This window comes from Mytilus californianus, unplaced genomic scaffold (genome assembly GCF_021869535.1).
Source record: "Mytilus californianus isolate M0D057914Y unplaced genomic scaffold, xbMytCali1.0.p SCAF_7, whole genome shotgun sequence".
Lineage (NCBI taxonomy): Eukaryota > Metazoa > Mollusca > Bivalvia > Mytilida > Mytilidae > Mytilus > Mytilus californianus.
In genome coordinates this window covers 106,668,261-106,685,087 of record NW_026262723.1, presented here as the reverse complement: position 1 = coordinate 106,685,087, position 16,827 = coordinate 106,668,261, and the positions used below count along the sequence as shown (strand labels likewise).

At 32.5% G+C, this 16,827-nt stretch overlaps 1 protein-coding gene across 1 annotated transcript; it reads left to right on the top strand.

The window, feature by feature from the left end:
* Positions 1 to 5,132: 5,132 nt before the first annotated feature.
* On the top strand, positions 5,133 to 16,827 carry LOC127709619 (L-threonine ammonia-lyase-like). The gene is made up of 3 exons (XM_052215223.1): positions 5,133 to 5,243; positions 5,582 to 5,930; positions 15,803 to 16,827. Exons 1-3 carry the CDS (start codon positions 5,133 to 5,135, stop codon positions 16,300 to 16,302), a joined length of 960 nt encoding a protein of 319 aa, XP_052071183.1. The 3' UTR covers positions 16,303 to 16,827.

Genomic DNA, 16,827 nt, shown 5'->3' with positions numbered 1-16,827 from the left:
ATACCAATAAAAAATATATAATGTCCGATTTTAAATACAGTTAAATGGATTATTTGGAAATGTAGGAATATATTCAAATATCTAAAAGTTTAACTTCCAGCCAATTGATATCATATGCAAAACGGGAACTGGGCAGTTTGATTGAATCTATGGATATATCATTATCTCCAAAAAAAGAAAAAATTTGCAGCTGAAATAAAACTTATTGCAAACCGTTATACCTTAAAAAGCAACTTATCAATGTTGTACTTACATTCTTTTCCTATTTGCAACATTATACATCCACCAACAGCAATATAGTATAAATGAAATGATAACGTCGAGCATGTGACGACCGACACATTACAATGTAATCCAGGTGTTAAAGGAGCACTAGCTACGAGATATATAAAAAAATCTAAAATAGGACTTTTTTTGTTCAATCATTAATGAAAGTGAAAAAGTGAAATAATTATTCTCTTTTAGCAGCCAGTATGGTTCAATTTTGTCAAAATAAGCTAAGAAACATTGATGACGAATTATTCACTTGCAAGTGAATAATTCGACCTCATTGAATCCGTATTCATGTGAACTTCAATTTAACCCCTTAGCTAGAGATGGATAAAGCATGAATTGTTCGTGTAAAGTTATTTAAAGGAAAATAATGTCAACATTGAAAGTAAAACAAAAGTAAATCATTTGATTGAATGATTCGATCCACAAAAATCATTCTTATAAAGGTAAAAACGATGATAAACATATATTTTTAATCTATAATACGAAATTAAAAAGACATAGAAAAATTCCATTGCACGAGTTCGCTTAATCTATTTATATCTATATTTATGTTTACATCGCTATGGTCATCGAATGACTTCGGAGGTCAACTCGATAGTTAAATAGATGGCGTCTAGACTAAAATACATACGAATCGAAGCTACATATTATCGAGCCCATGCCTGTAAATTGTTTATTTTAGACGTTTAATAGTTTGGATAAATGTTTTACAAATGTTATAAATCAAATATTAGAATTTGAGTCAAATCGGTGAACATGAATTTGACAGCTAGTGCCCCTTTAATTAAAAGTACAAATTTTAAATGTCAATTATAAGCAAAGTTAATGTGTAGATTGTAGTGTGTCTTTTGATGTATTTATCTGATGTAGAATGTTATAATGTTTGATCGCAAATTCTGTCTGTGTAATGAATAAGTCTTAGAATGTAACTTATGTGATAAACATAGAAAATAGAGATTTGTTTTATATAACAGAGTCCACCGGTACCGTTTATCCCTGGACGATGGATCATTGAAAACACAGGGCCCCTTGTGTATACTTCCCTGGGTTATAGAATTATATTCAGATGTTTTTCAATAAATGTATTAGGGCCCCTTGTGTATACTTCCTTTGGTTATAGAATTATATTCAGGTGTTTTTCAATAAATGTTTTGTTTTTATAAATCAAATATGAGAATTTGAGTCAAATCGGTGAACATGAATTTGACAGCTAGTGCCCCTTTAATTAAAATTACAAATTTTAAATGTCAATTATAAGCAAAGGTAATGTGTAGATTGTAGTGTGTCTTTTGATGTATTTATCTGATGTAGAATGTTATAATGTTTGATCGCAAATTCTGTCTGTGTAATGAATAAGTCTTAGAATGTAACTTATGTGATAAACATAGAAAATAGATTTGTTTTATATAACAGAGTCCACCGGTACCGTTTATCCCTGGACGATGGATCATTGTAAACACAGGGCCCCTTGTGTATATGTGAGCCAAAATTTGTTCCTGTGATAAAAGTTCCAGTGGAACAAATATCACATGAAATATATTCCGGGAGAACTTTTTTCACAGACAATTTCTATTTAATTTGTTCCATCTCTATAAAATAAGTTCCACACTTTACCTGGTGAAATAAGTTCTGGGTTTATGAAATTTGTTCCTTACATTGTGAAATAAGTTCCTATTCTATGAAATTTGTTCCTTACCTGGTGAAATAAGTTCCTAGTCTGTGAAATATGTTCCACTGGTTATACAACTTTTCTTAAATAATGAGCATTGTCATTAGTGAGTTTAAAGTTATCATTCAAGTACATCATAAAACAAGCCTTACATTGATAATATATAATAATAAAAAGTGTAAACATCCAAATATGGATCCATTGGAGTATAGCAAAATATTTAATTACATTCTTGAAAAAAAATATCCAAATGAAACAAATGATGCAGAAAAAAGAAGAATTCGAAAAAATCACACAGAAAAATTTCATAGTTGAAGATGAACATTTGTATTGTATTGAGAAGGACAAAACTACTGGTCAGTTTACCAAGACTTATAGTTACAAAAGACAAAGTCCAAAGTATTTTAAAAATGTGCCATGACCATAGTGGTCACCAAGGTCTTAATAAAACTGTCAATAAGATAACAGAAAGATATTACTGGAAAGGTATTGTGAGTGATACAAAGCAATATGTTCAACAATGTGAAAATTGCCAAAAACAAAACAAAAAGGCTAAAACTGCAAAAATTAAATAGTCACGGTGTTTAAATTATTTATCACCGTTGTTAATCTTAATTTTAATCTTAATTTTAATCTAAATTGTGCATTTGTTTTTTAATCATATTATCTACTTACAACAGATATGCTGACTTAATTTGATATTTCAAAAATTTTTAACTTTTATAACGGGAATTTATTTGATTTTTTTTTAAACAATTTATATCGGAACAAAATTCATGGAGCTGTGATATTTGTTCCGGAACTTATTTCATATTTGGTTAAAAAATTAGTTCCGGAACAAATTTTACAGGGCTGGAACATATTTTCTGTGATATAAGTTCTGGTGGAACATATTTTCTATGAAATAAGTTCCGGCGGAACAAATGTCACGCCGGAACAAATTTTTTGTTACATATACTTCCCTGGGTTATAGAATTATATTCAGGTGTTTTTCAATAAATGTATTTCAAACAAAAAAACAAAAAAAAACAAAAAATTTCCCAAAATAGGAAACAGCCATATCAAACTTTAACACTATGACTGAACATTATATGATATGATTTAATGGAGTTTTTCTTGTTTGAAATTATACAATTGTCAAAAAGACAGATGCACACGCACTTTTTTTTCTGTACAAGATGAATAAGGTGCATACTTTTGCATAAATAATCTTCCTAGAACGTTTATGATTTATCGAGTTTAATTGAGGGTTCATTAGGGCTTTCCACGTCAACTTCCGTACATATAGAGAGAGATATACAATAGGTGGTTTCTCTTTAACGATTTCAATATCAACCATGAATATTATTTTAGTTTAATTTAGGACATTGGGCATCTGGACCTATAGGTAAGTCTATGCACATCTATATGACATAATTATGGACTTATTCCTAAAGGATTTGCACACTTCTAGGTCTTATCAAGACAAAAGCTTTTATGAAATTGGCGTTTGATAATGCCATTGTATTGGTTGGGATCCAACAAAAAATAAAATATCAAATTAGATAAACAATATTGCCATAACGAAGATCATTTGACATACTGTGGTGTGTCATTCATATACATATATTTCACATGACAGATTATCAAACTAAACCATTTTATAATTCGATAACAGCAGACCTTGAGTTGCTGCTGCTAAGTGTAACGACACCTGCTACTTTGATTTTTGTGTATTTTTTTAGTTTTGACCTCTACTTTTTGCGTCCGTTCCCAGGACCTTAGTATATGCAACATAAAGTTTGTTTTTACTATTTGTACATATTTCTCAATTCGAAACAATATGCGTTGGTTTTTAGTGCAAATATTTCAATTGAGTAGAGTCTGTTCTGTTTTGGATGATGGAGTACAGAAATATTTGTTTTCTAAATATCTGCGTTTATCATAATACTTGATCTGATTATACTCGGAATGTACTTCTATCATTTCTTTTAGATTTTTGTCGAGCCTGCGACATTAATGTCGCGAGAGCGAGGCATAGCGATCCTAGATTCCGTCGTCGACGTCGGCGGCATCAACATTAAGGTTCAGTCTTTGGTTTAAGCTTTTTTTTAGACATCAATAACTTTGTCAAACCTTCATGGAATTTTATGAAAATTGGACAGAAGCTTGATTACGAACAAAAGACAGTTTTGAAAATATTTATCTTTATTTTTCGTTTTAATGATAAATGGACTTAGTTTTTTTTTTGCAATTAACATTCAGATTTAGTCTGAGGTTAAAGTTTTTCAGTCATCAATATCTTTGTTAAACCTTTATGGATTTTTTTATGAATTTGGACAGAAACTTGTCAATGACCCAAATACAGTATCTAGAGCAAAAATTTGAAAATATTTATTTTCATTTTTCCGTATTTTACTGATAAATGGACTTATTTTTTCTTACAGTTAACAAGGATATACAGTCTAGGGTTAGAGTTTGTTACACATCAATCGCTTTGTCAAACCTTCATAGAAATTTATGAAACTTTGACAGAAGCTTTTTTATATGATTAATAGTATGTCTGAAGCAAACTTTTGAAAATGTAATTTTTTCATTTTCAGTATTTTTCTAATAAGTGGACTTAGTTTTTACAGTAAACATTTCGAACAGTCTGGAATTAATTTTTTTTACATGATACATTTGTAAACCTTCATGGATTGTTATGAAACTTGGACAGAAGCTAATCTTCAGGACCAAGAACTAGCATCTAAAGAAAAAGTTTGAATTCTTTTTTAAAATTCTGTATATTATGATAAATAGACTCACTTTTCAAGTCAACATTACACTTATACACTGACATCAGCAATCGCAGGCGAGACACAGGGTTCCGCGGAACCCCTTACGTTTTTTTTTATTTGAATAGTTCGGCATTACTGGTAAATCTTTTATAGTTTCAGTTTTTGTTATTTTACTTTGATTAATTTACGACTTATCCCATACTTGGAGCAATTTCAGCTTAAAATATTGTATAGAAACAAGTCCATTGTTGAAGTATGTATGTTGACCTTTGAATGTTTTTTGTTTGTTATTAGTGTTGTTTTGTTTTCATCTCTGATGTATATTCCTTGTCTACTTTTATTAATATCATAGTATAGTTTCAGCTAAAATCTGTCTGTTTTAAAGTACATTTAATATCGTTATTTTCTTTTTTTGGAGTTCTTTCACTATGGATTATGTTGTTGGACCTGTCCAGTTGTCTGACATACAGGAGGCCAGTGAGTACATGAAAGGGAAACTACAACCATCACCTTTAGTTCAACTCTGGGAACATAAAGATGTAAGTTTTGTACTGCCCTCACAAGACCCTGTCATGAAAGACTACCCTCCCGTAAGACCTGTACCACCACGGGTGACAAGGCACCAGTATATCCACATGATTCAATAACGCATTGGTACTATTGTAGCTTTTGCGACGGTAATAATATATGCAAAGAATGCTACTCAAGCCGATTCGATGGGTCGTTTTAATTTGAATATGGGTTTTCGTTTTTTGCTAAGTGTGTAATTCTACATTGTGTCCTTAAAAGTTGAAATACAATTAACAATTAGATGAACATAAATTAATATTTCATTATGTCATTTCTTTTTCAATAGTATCATTTATTAATTTTTCAGATCTTTTTAAAGTTGGAAAATTTACAACCATGTGGTTCATTTAAACTACGAGGTGCATTAAATGCTATTAGAAAGATACCGATAGAAACTTTAGAACTTGGGATTTGCACTGCTAGCACTGGTAATTTTGCTAAATGTTTGGCTTGGATTGCAAATACCATGGACATTCGTTGTAATGTTCTAGTACCAAGTCACATTCCAATGAACCAATTATCAGCAATTGAGGAACTGGATGGAAATATAACGAAAGTGGAGCTCGATGAATGGTGGGAGGCAATTGAGACGCATATCTATGAAGGAATGCAGGGAAAATTAATTCATGCTGTCTGTGAACCAGATGTTATAGCAGGTAAAAAGCTTTGATTTTCTCTCTTCGCATATATGTAGTGCTTATAACCTTAATACAATATTACTTTTCGGTAGCTATGCCTTATGTTGGACTCCTTGCACATAACACCCGAAAAATCAAGTATATGAATAAAATAATGTTACAACTTAACTTTCATGTTTGACGAGGAAGAAGATATTGGCAATTTCACATCCGCAAGAAGACAAATATATAAAAAAACAAAAACAAGTAGACCAATATAACTGCCTTGTCTTAAAGAATAAATGTACGTACTTTAAAATCACCGTAAACACCAGGATGTTTTATCACGTAAGTAATCAGTTTTATTATTAATGTACTGAGCAATCTCCCTGTTTGTTCAGTAAAACTAATCCTACAGGGGTGCCCTGTCAAATGCTGTAGACATGGTATTCATTATAACAGCAATAGTGCAATAAATCAGATTTTAGATAAAAAAAAAAAAAAAAAAGTAATCAGTTTTCTACCAAATTTCCAAACTAAATTTTTGTACATGGATCTGTAAAAGAATTTAGTAAAGGTTTAAGTAATTAGTGGTAACGAAAACACCGAGAAGATATTACTTGTCGAAATGGGCATTTGGTGCATTAAATATTGGTACCGTTAATAATACTACAACCTGTCGATAAACTATATTACCGAAACATACATATATGTGGTCAAGGTGAAAATTTACAGCTGTAATCATCTCATCACACATCCAGTAAGTATATCTTGCATATTTAACTCTTTCATTACAGAAGAAAGCTTTATATGAGTTGTAGCAAACAAAGTTGCAATTAGATTTTTCAAAGGACAATTTAATCAAATAGGAAATCTTTTTTTTGAAATAAGAATATGCGGAAGTGTAGTGTAGAGAGTAGAAAAGTCTAAACCGTCAACCGAATTAAAAAGCATGTAATTTATAAACATCAAATTATATTTCAAAACCAAAAAAATCTCCGGTCCTTAATGTCATTCTTTTAAAGACAAACTTGTACTTGCATGAAACTTTGTTAATAATGCTTTCCAGCAGGAAACCTGTGCAAATGATATAACAGTCAATCACAGCTATGTTTTTCTTTTATCTCTATGTCATCTTTCCTTTACTAAAGACTGTGGCCATGTAACTCTATTTAGTACATGATAACCTTTATCGTGTAGCATCGTGTTACTTTTTAGATATTGTGTATAAGTTCAAACGATGCATGAACTTACAAATATGAAATATTTAATTCTTAAATTGCTCAGAAAAACTTGCTCAGAAAGACTTTCAAAAATTTGGAAAAGACTAGGAAGTCGACAGTGGAAGTGGTATCCTCCTTTTAGAATGAAAAGATCTCATTTTCCTCTATAAATTTGACCTATAGAGGAAAATATTCTGATGTTAGGCTAATATTGACAACAAATGGTCACTTCAGTCATACTGTCGCGAGATTGGAATTCTAAACATTAAATTTGATTAAATTTTACACATGTTTTACCTAATTTTCAAAAAATGACCGGGAAAAATGTAGTCATTTTCATTAACCTAAACAAGTCAGTCATCTCTTCCGTTTTACATTCCAGTGGGCACTCGATGTTGAAACAACGTTGAAATTTGGTCGTGACGTTGATCAACCTAAATTCAACGTTCATTTAACGTCATGATATTCAACGTTGACTTTACAACGTTGATTCAACGTTGAATTTACGTCGTAGGGGCAGTTCAGTATCATAAACGATTGGATAATCAGTGGCTAATCCAGAACTTTTTATAAGACTTATAAGGGGACCCGCTGACTGTCATAAGAGGGGGCCTCCTCCTGTCATGCTTCCGTGATTCCCTATATAATCACAAAATTTTCCCCACAAAAGGAGGTGGGGCGGACCGTCTATGCATGGTGTCTGGAAAGGAGTTTTGCGCAAGAACGTGGGGTCAGGAGACATCACCAATAACACATCTGCTTTTTCCATTTTATTTTTTTCTTTTGTTTATTTTTTAAGTATCTTTAAAAAAAGCCAATGCAAAACTATTATTCAGTAATTTGTGTTTAATGCTTCTCTATTTTTTGGGAGGATCTCAAAACCAGTTCATTCTATTTTAATTGTGTATATCTGTATGAATAGATCCCAGATGATATTTCATCATGAAATTTTATCCCAGATGATATTTTATAGTGAAATTTTATCCCAGATGACATTTCTTAGTGAAATTGTATCCCAGATGATATTTTATCGTGACATTTTATCCAGTAATCATGATGTCCTCAGGAAAAAAACTGATATTGTAAGAAATAAAACGGTCATTGATATCTAATCATTTACGGAATAAATGTCACAAGAAAATTATACTTTTCATCAGTAAAACTTCAAAAAAGGTAAAATGTATGTTAACACTATGAAATCTACTCACAAAACTTTAACATCACCAGGAAAATATTTCATACTCTATAACTTATAAAATATTTTCCACCTCAAGATCGATAAATTAATATGTTAAACAGGAAAGTATTTTATAGAGAAGGAAATGATTTCATAATGTAATTTTATCCTGCAGAAAGAATTTCATATTTAAAATTTTCCACCGGAAACTATTTCACCCGGAAAGAATTATGGCTTACACACGCAACACGTGCACCTCCATTCGACATCCGTTTTGAAAATTAAAAAAATTATCGCACCAGACTGAGTAACAAATAGTAAACAACTACGTCTAAAGAATATAAAGACAAGAGAAGACTTATCTATATAAACCTCGTGAGATTAGCGTAAGTATATTTTACAGTTAGATTAACAAAGAATCATAATATATACAAACACATTCAAATGATCAAATAATTTATCTGTTTACGTTCACAGAAATTATGGCAAGGTCCAAATCTTACTGAATCTGATTCATTTTTGTGTCAAAACAGTTTAATAATTTGTTTTTATGCATCCTCCAATTAGCGAACTAACATAAAAATATCTAGGCATGTACAGAATCAGTAATATCAGAAAAGGGGGAGGGGGTCATCGAATACTAGTCAATTCGTTCCAATACAACTCGATAGGGGGTGTCAGACACACATAGAAATGGTCTGCTCTTAAAACACTGTTTTGGTCATTTTGATATTTTCGTAAAATATCACTCATCTTTGTCAGTTTCACCTGTATCAACATTATGGTTATTGCCACAAAGCGCAGATCTAGTTTGAATTCATGCTTTGACTTGTTATTGATGCAAGCAAGGATTTGTATAGTAAGACAAATCCTTGATGCAAGCTGGGACAATTGTTTCAAATGGACATGTTGTGTTATATGTTTTTAAATAGAGCGGAGGGGGCATTAAGTTTTACCATTGTCCGTCTGTACGTCCGTACATGCGTCCGTCCGCCCGTACGTCCGTACATACGTCCGTCCGCCCGTACGTCCAAAAATTGGTTTCCGTTCTCTAAACTTAAGTTTGCCTCTACCAAATGTTATGAAACTTATCCACAATGCTTATTACCACAAAACACAGATCGAGTTTGAATTTTGGTGGCATCACTTTTACCGTTCGAGAGTTATGCCTCTTTACAAATGGAAAAATTGCTGAATTTTTCGTTTCCGCTCTCTAACTTTAGTTTGCCTCAACCAAATAATATCAAACTTATTCACAATCTTTATTACCACAAACACAGGTCAAGTTTGAATTTTGGTGGCGTCACTTTTACCGTTCTAGTGTTATACCCCTTTACAAATGAAAAAAATGCTGATTTTTTTGTATCCGTTCTCTTACTTTAGTTTGCCTCAACCAAATGTTATGAAATATCCACAAAGTTTATTACTACAAAACACAGATCAGGTTTGAATTTTGGTCGTGTCACTTTCACCGTTCTAAAGTTATGCCCCTTTAAAAATGGAAAAATTGCTGAAATATTAGATTTTATTCTCTAACTTTAGTTTGCCTCAACCAAATGTTATGAAACTTATGCACAATGCTAATTACCACAATACACAGATCAAGGTTGAATTTTGTTGGCGTCACTTTTACCGTTCTAGAGTTATGCCCCTTTACAAATCTCAAACTTGCTGAAATATTTGTTTCTGTTCTCTAACTTGAGTTTGCCTCAACCAAATGTTACGAAACTTATGCACAATGCTAATTACCACAATACACAGATGAAGGTTGAATTTTGTTGGCGTCACTTTTACCGTTCTAGAGTTATGCCCCTTTACAAATCTCAAACTTGCTGAAATATTTGTTTCTGTTCTCTAACTTGAGTTTGCCTCAACCAAATGCTATGAAACTTATGCACAATGCTAATTACCACAAAACACATAATATTGAATTTTGGTGGCGTCACTTTAGGCCCCTTTAAAAATGGAAAAATTGCGGATTTTTTCGTTTCTGTTCTCTTATTTAGGTTTACGTCAACTAAATGTTATGAAACTTATAAACAATGCTTATTACCACAACACTCAGATCAAGTTCAAATTTGGGTAGTGTCACTTTTACAGTTCTTGAGTTTTGGCCCATTGGACACATTCCCCATTTATTTTTTGTTATTAGTAGAATTTGATAACATTTCCGGCTTTAGTAGACAACTGTTATTATGCAATTGAAATTTATGTTCTTTTTCTTCCATACTTTCAGATGCTGTTCTAGCCTGCCACAAAGTGGCAACAGAATCCAAAATATCTGAGTAGTGCTGAAGGCATTTGAAGTGTGCTCCAGAGAGAGCAGGAGGAGTCGCAAGGCCAAAAGAATAGATCTTTAAAACAAAATTTTTTTTTCATTTTAAAAACTTTTTTTTTTTAGATTATATCGTTAACTGTTAGTTGCCAGTAAAAAGGGCAATGAAATTAAGAAATACATTATTTGGTGTTCTGCATCTTTTTGTTCAGTTTACTCAATTGTATCCGGTGTATATGTATAATGATTGAACGAGTACACAGCTTGGTGATGTTATGGTTTGTTCCAAAAGACTTCAAGATAAATGTAAAAACCACATATCCGGTATACCTACAAAAAGTTAAAATTCAGATCGACAAGACATCCATAAAAATTAGAAAAGACAAAAAAAAAATCTAACTAAATACTGAATAACAAAAAATTAAAATGAGATCAGATTTTTTTTTGAAATGGTCCTGCTATGTATTCACATTAAACAAAGGAGGCATTTTTTGTTTCTGTGCCAAACTTGCTGCATTTACATGATTTTGAATAAGTTGGAAAACTTGATCAACCAGAATCAAAACAATGTGCTGGAGTTAGGTGATACATGTGTTCCTTTGCTTTGAGAAATTAATAATGCACTAGAATAGAAAGCTTTGTTAATATTGAGGTAATTGGTTTCAAATAAAATCTTGGAATTCTTACTGTCATTACTCCTTGGTTTTGATTGTTATTGTCTACTATTCTTTTTTTTTGGAGTTGTCTCTAGTTGTGATTAGAACTTTTGATGGTATACTAACGTGCAAAAATGGCTTCTGTTATTTCATAATTTAGATATCTTATTGTATTTGAACAAGTGTGATTCAAAATTAATTTAGACATGAGAACCATCACAATTCCTAACGTCAACCAACCTACATTTGACCTGATTTTAACCTAGCTCGACCAGAATTTAACATAACTCGACCTGATTTCAACCTAACTTCACCTGATTTCAACCTCACTCTACCTGATTTCAACCTTACTCGACCTGATTTCAACCCCTGTCGACCTGATTTTAACTTGACTCGACCTGATTTCAACCTAACTCGACCTTATCAACGTCAATACAACATTGAAACTGCAACGTTGATTCAAAGTCAAAATTTCAACGTCATTTCAACTTTCAAATCTAACCCAATTTTCAACATTGTAAAAACGTTGAAGTCTGACATTGGATCAACGTTGAAACAACGTTGATGTGCCTGCTAGGATGAAATACCATAGATATGTTCATTTTCTGTAAATTTACTGTTTATAAAATGCTGAATTGTAAACATTAAAGTTGTTCTATCCCATTGGGCAAGGAATAGATTGTCACAAACTTTCGGAATATTTGGTTTTAAATGGTCTTCAACATCGATTCCGATTTTGCCTTTTAACTGTTTTGATTCGAGTGCCACTGATGAGACTTATGTAGTCGCGCGTCTGGCTAATCAAATTATAAGCATGGTATTTTTTATGTATTTTTACCATCAAAATGGATTTTCGTTATAAGGATAGGAAAATGGCAATAGTAGTCATTGGAGTTTATACGAAATTATTCATGGTGAAAAAATGGATTCAAATGGAAATGATCCTTACTATCTTGGCTAAAATATGTTTGTGACATATGTTTTTCAAACTTTATACTTAAAGTTTAAGCAAATAAATGAATAATAGTAATTTCCTTGCTTTAAACTACAATTTATCTTATATATACTAGTAATAATACATTTTCAAAAAAAATTAATGGTATAATTGGCGACTTATTCATGAATAAATGCGATTTTACCATGGGATATAACTTTGCTCAAAAGTGTTCAAATTTAAGGGGATTTTAGTAAGCTGCATACTTCTTAAATCAGCAAATGTTTGGACATTGTCTCAAAAAAAAAATTTTGTAGATCATATTTGTCACATATTGACATTTTTCGTTCAATACGTGACAAAATATGATCTACTTGATGTCCCTTCGATTCTAAATTTTCTAAACATTTTTTTCCATTAAAACGGTACTTGAAATTGTTACATTTTGAACCCCATATTTCTCAAACAAATAGAACTTGATGTGTCGATACGGTGCGAATTTCCCCACCCGCATTCTTATTGTTAAATGTACATTTAATTGAATTTAAAGGAAAGACGAGATGCACAAGAAACATTTATTGGCAACATTATGTTTGCGTTATGTATTTGTTGAAGAGGAACACAGAAACTAACTTCATTATAAAATTGTCTTTTGAAAGATGAGTATATTATGATCAGAATAATAACATTCATTAACAAAAACACCAGGTAAGTCATGTGCTAAAAAACACGCAGTCCAGTGTTGATTCATAGGCGGGTTAGGCTCTGTAACATATTGCTAATAATGTATTGTTTCGAAATGCTGAAGAAGCTCATTATAAATTGCAGTCCAGTGTGTCTGTTAATGCTGAAGTCGCCAAGTAGGATGAAATGTTGAGTGTCTGATGATGGGTTTAGGAGATGTAAGCTTTCTGTGAATATGACAATTTTGATTAGGTAGCGATAACATAAGTGTATGTCAATATTTTTAATTATTCCGTAATTTTATGTTCTAAGACTTCTGCCACGACCAAGTTAACTGATCTGAGAAGTACACGCTGAAATTCATCTTTTATTTTGATCATTAGTGTTCCCAGTTTTGCAATATGGAAGCAGTACTTTTTTCTAATCTGCAATCTGCATATTATCTTCACGTATTGATGCATTCTTTATATGTCAAATAGTTTAAATTATGGGCGTCAAAGAAGTGATATTTTGCAAAGCAGGCATTTGGGAAAGCTTCGGTAGCATTTTTTTGTAGTCAAAGGCTGGTGGTTGTGATTCTGGGAAGTTCGTCTTGTCGTGTCGTTTCCGTTGTTACAGTGGAACTAAATATGATTTTGTCCGTAATGCATTTAAATGAGGCTGCTCGACTAATTGATATTGAATCAATGACAGATCATGATCGTTTGGCGTTTACATATCTCAGATGATACGTTACACTCGTGCATGTTCAAACTATACGGACTTCCCATTATCAGTAGTGTTCTCCTTACGCAAAAACTGCCCCCACAGAGTTATGAAAAAGACTGGAATCGACACTACACAAGTTTAATGGTCACCAACACAAATTGTTTGATCCGATGTGTTGGTGTCTCAACTCACTAGACACATGTTTTCGAGGTCTTATGTCTTTAAATACGAGTATAGTCGTCTGATCTGTAATTTTACCGATTATGACCTATTCCCGATTATAAGATTTTAAATGAGTGTGAATTCGCATGGCGGTCAATGAATGCATAGCAGAAGACCATTACCCTGTCGACGCATCTGATTTCGCTCCTTTTGGAGTTCAAGCGATTCCCTTAATTTTCGCTTGTTACCTTGATTTGTCACTCCCTTATCGATTTACGGGATTTGAAAATCGGTAAATTACTGTCGCCTTAATTTACATCTAGAAATTGGCAATTAGGGTCGACTGAGAAAACAAAACCTTATACAACAAAAGAGATGATTTCAACATCCAACTATTTCTGTGTAGCAACATTCAAGCAGCGCTTACATATAGAGTATATATTTCTCAGTTGATACGTTATTCTAGACCTTGCATTTCCTATCATGATGTCACTGATAGATGGTTGTTACTCACAAGGAAGCTACGAAAAAATTTACATGTGGTGAAGTTGAAGTCATCCTTTAAAAAATTTAACGAACACCATCACGAGTTGTTTGGCCGTTACCGCATTTTTGTCCTTATACATGAGCAACACAACGGGTACCACATGTGAAGCAGGATCTGCTTACATTTTGTAGGACCTGAGATCACCCCTGATTTTTGTTCATGTTGATCAGTCTTTAGTTTCTATTTTTTGTTTTGTAGATATTGTTCGTCTTTTGTCGTTTTTCGTTATTTGCCATGGCGTTGTGAGTTTGTCTCTGAATTATACAATCCCTTTTTAAAACCCCTTTGATTTCTTTCGCCTCTCTATTAAGAGATGTATTTTAATCTGTTGCACTGTAAAGTCTTTTTAAAAAGGTATATTATATCTAATATTATAAGACTGGTTGAAATATAACTGTTTCTTTTCAGCTTTGATATTTTTCTTTACTTTAAAAAGAAAAACAATATTGGATAAATAATGAATCAATCAACCAAGTATACGTCTTTGGTTGAACTACGTGAAATGAAGACAATTATTCTGGGGCGACATAGTGATTGGTTTAAAAAGACCATATATTCAGTTTCTAGTCTTATATGCTGCAAATATTATAGAAACATGGAATAAATCAAAATAATTACAAAAACACTTTTTGCCAGACATTGCTTCATCACAAATAAATAGTAACATCTAAAGTGACATAAACCTCGATTGAGACCAAAAATTAAAATACGTTTTTTTGTTTTGCTTCACACATTAATAAAAGCGGTTTATAAAAATAATAATTTGCCTGACCAGGTCAGGAATATGGCGGTTGTTTTTCATTTGTTCCGTTGATTGATAGCATTTGATATTGTCTGTATTTATGGACTTTCTCTTTTCAATTTGCATTGGAGTTTGGTATTTTTGTTATATTTTTTATGTTAAAAGTAGCTCAAAAACATCGCTGATATATTATTGTTTTGCAAGACAATAATTCGGCGTCAGTTGGGTCCGTTACATGATTTCTGTAATTTGATACTTAGTTGTTGATATGTTACTCATTTGCTCAACATGTTCATTTATTAAAAAAGAAAAGAATGTCAAAATTGAACAGTCAAACAGGGGAGCCACCAGGAAGAACAATTTCGTTGACTGCTTGACCCACAAAAACATTATCATGCACGTAAAACGATGATTCGTCCTTTTACTATAATTACACTTGTTTGTCTGTCTATTTATATTTGTATTTATTTTTTATATCGGGTCACATAACCATTGGTAGTCGTTGGATGTCATCTCGGTGGTTCATTAGTTGGCATCTACTGACGCGAAATGCTGATACTTTATAACGTTTTGATGCATTGTTTATTGATTTATTTGGAAGTTTTGTAATTCGAGTCAATATTTTTGCATGTTATGGATCAAATTAAAGAGTTTGACTCAATTCGGTGATAACGAATTAGTCAGTTAATGGCCCTTAAGGAAGATAAAAGTCTGGTAAGAAGTGTGCTTTAGTTAGGCTATTACTATAATTATATATGATTTAATTAAGCCTCGTTACTAATAAATATTTTATATATTTGAAGGTGTTGGCACAATAGGTTTGGAGATAGTGGATTGTATACCTGATATCAGTAACATTATAGTTCCCTATGGAGGAGGAGGTCTGATTTGTGGCATAGCTATAGCTGCCAAATCACACAATCCAAACATCAAAGTCTATGCATGTGAAGTGGAGACAGCATGTCCGTTGAAGGCAGCATTACAAGGTGAGGAACCAGTCACATTCTCTTATCAGACAAGTTTTGTAGATGGTATTGGAGTAAAATCTATTCTTCCTGAAATATGGCCTCTGGTTAAAAGTCTTGTGACAGATTCGATTGTTGTTAGTTTACAGGAAGTGGCTGATACAGTTAAGCTTTTGAGCGAAGGAAACCACGTAAGGGCAGAGGGAGCAGGCGCTGCTACCGTAGCTGCAGCGATGAAAGGTGTTGTGGGTGTTGGGAAAACAGCATGTATAATATCAGGTGGCAATATAGATACAGATAAATATATACAGTGTTTACAGGGAACTGTACCAATTTGATAGCATAAATGCAGCTGTAGTAAAGATGGATGTTAGACGGAATAAAGGCAACAGTAGTATACCGCTGTTCAATAGTCATAAATCGATTTAACTGAAACAAATGCGGGTCACAAACCAAAACCGAGGGAAACACATCAACTATAAAAGGAAAACAACGGAACTACAGAAACACTGAACTGCTACAAAAAACAAACGCCAACATACATAGAAACAGACTATTTGATAACTACTGCAATATTCCTGACTTGGTACAGGATATTTTAAGAAAAAAAATGGTGGGTTGAACCGGGTTTTATGGCTAGCAAAACCTCCCGCTTATATGGCAATGTTAAAAATACCGCTCAAATGACAACATTACGTGACAGGAATACATTACAACTAAACGCAAGAACACTCAGGACAGAGACCTACACAAATAAATAATATAATAGTACATTACAACATGTAAACCACAGAATAACAACGGACACCTCCCATTTACACCACAATAGAATTATGAACTGTGCGTCATACGAATGTATCAAC

Excerpts from the sequence above, each read along its gene's own strand:
- LOC127709619 (XM_052215223.1), top strand. The coding sequence starts at position 5,133 with ATGGATTATGTTGTTGGACCTGTCCAGTTGTCTGACATACAGGAGGCC. Across the intron at positions 5,244-5,581 it reads AACTCTGGGAACATAAAGAT|ATCTTTTTAAAGTTGGAAAA; the intron begins GTAAGTTTTGTA and ends TTAATTTTTCAG. Across the intron at positions 5,931-15,802 it reads TGAACCAGATGTTATAGCAG|GTGTTGGCACAATAGGTTTG; the intron begins GTAAAAAGCTTT and ends ATATATTTGAAG.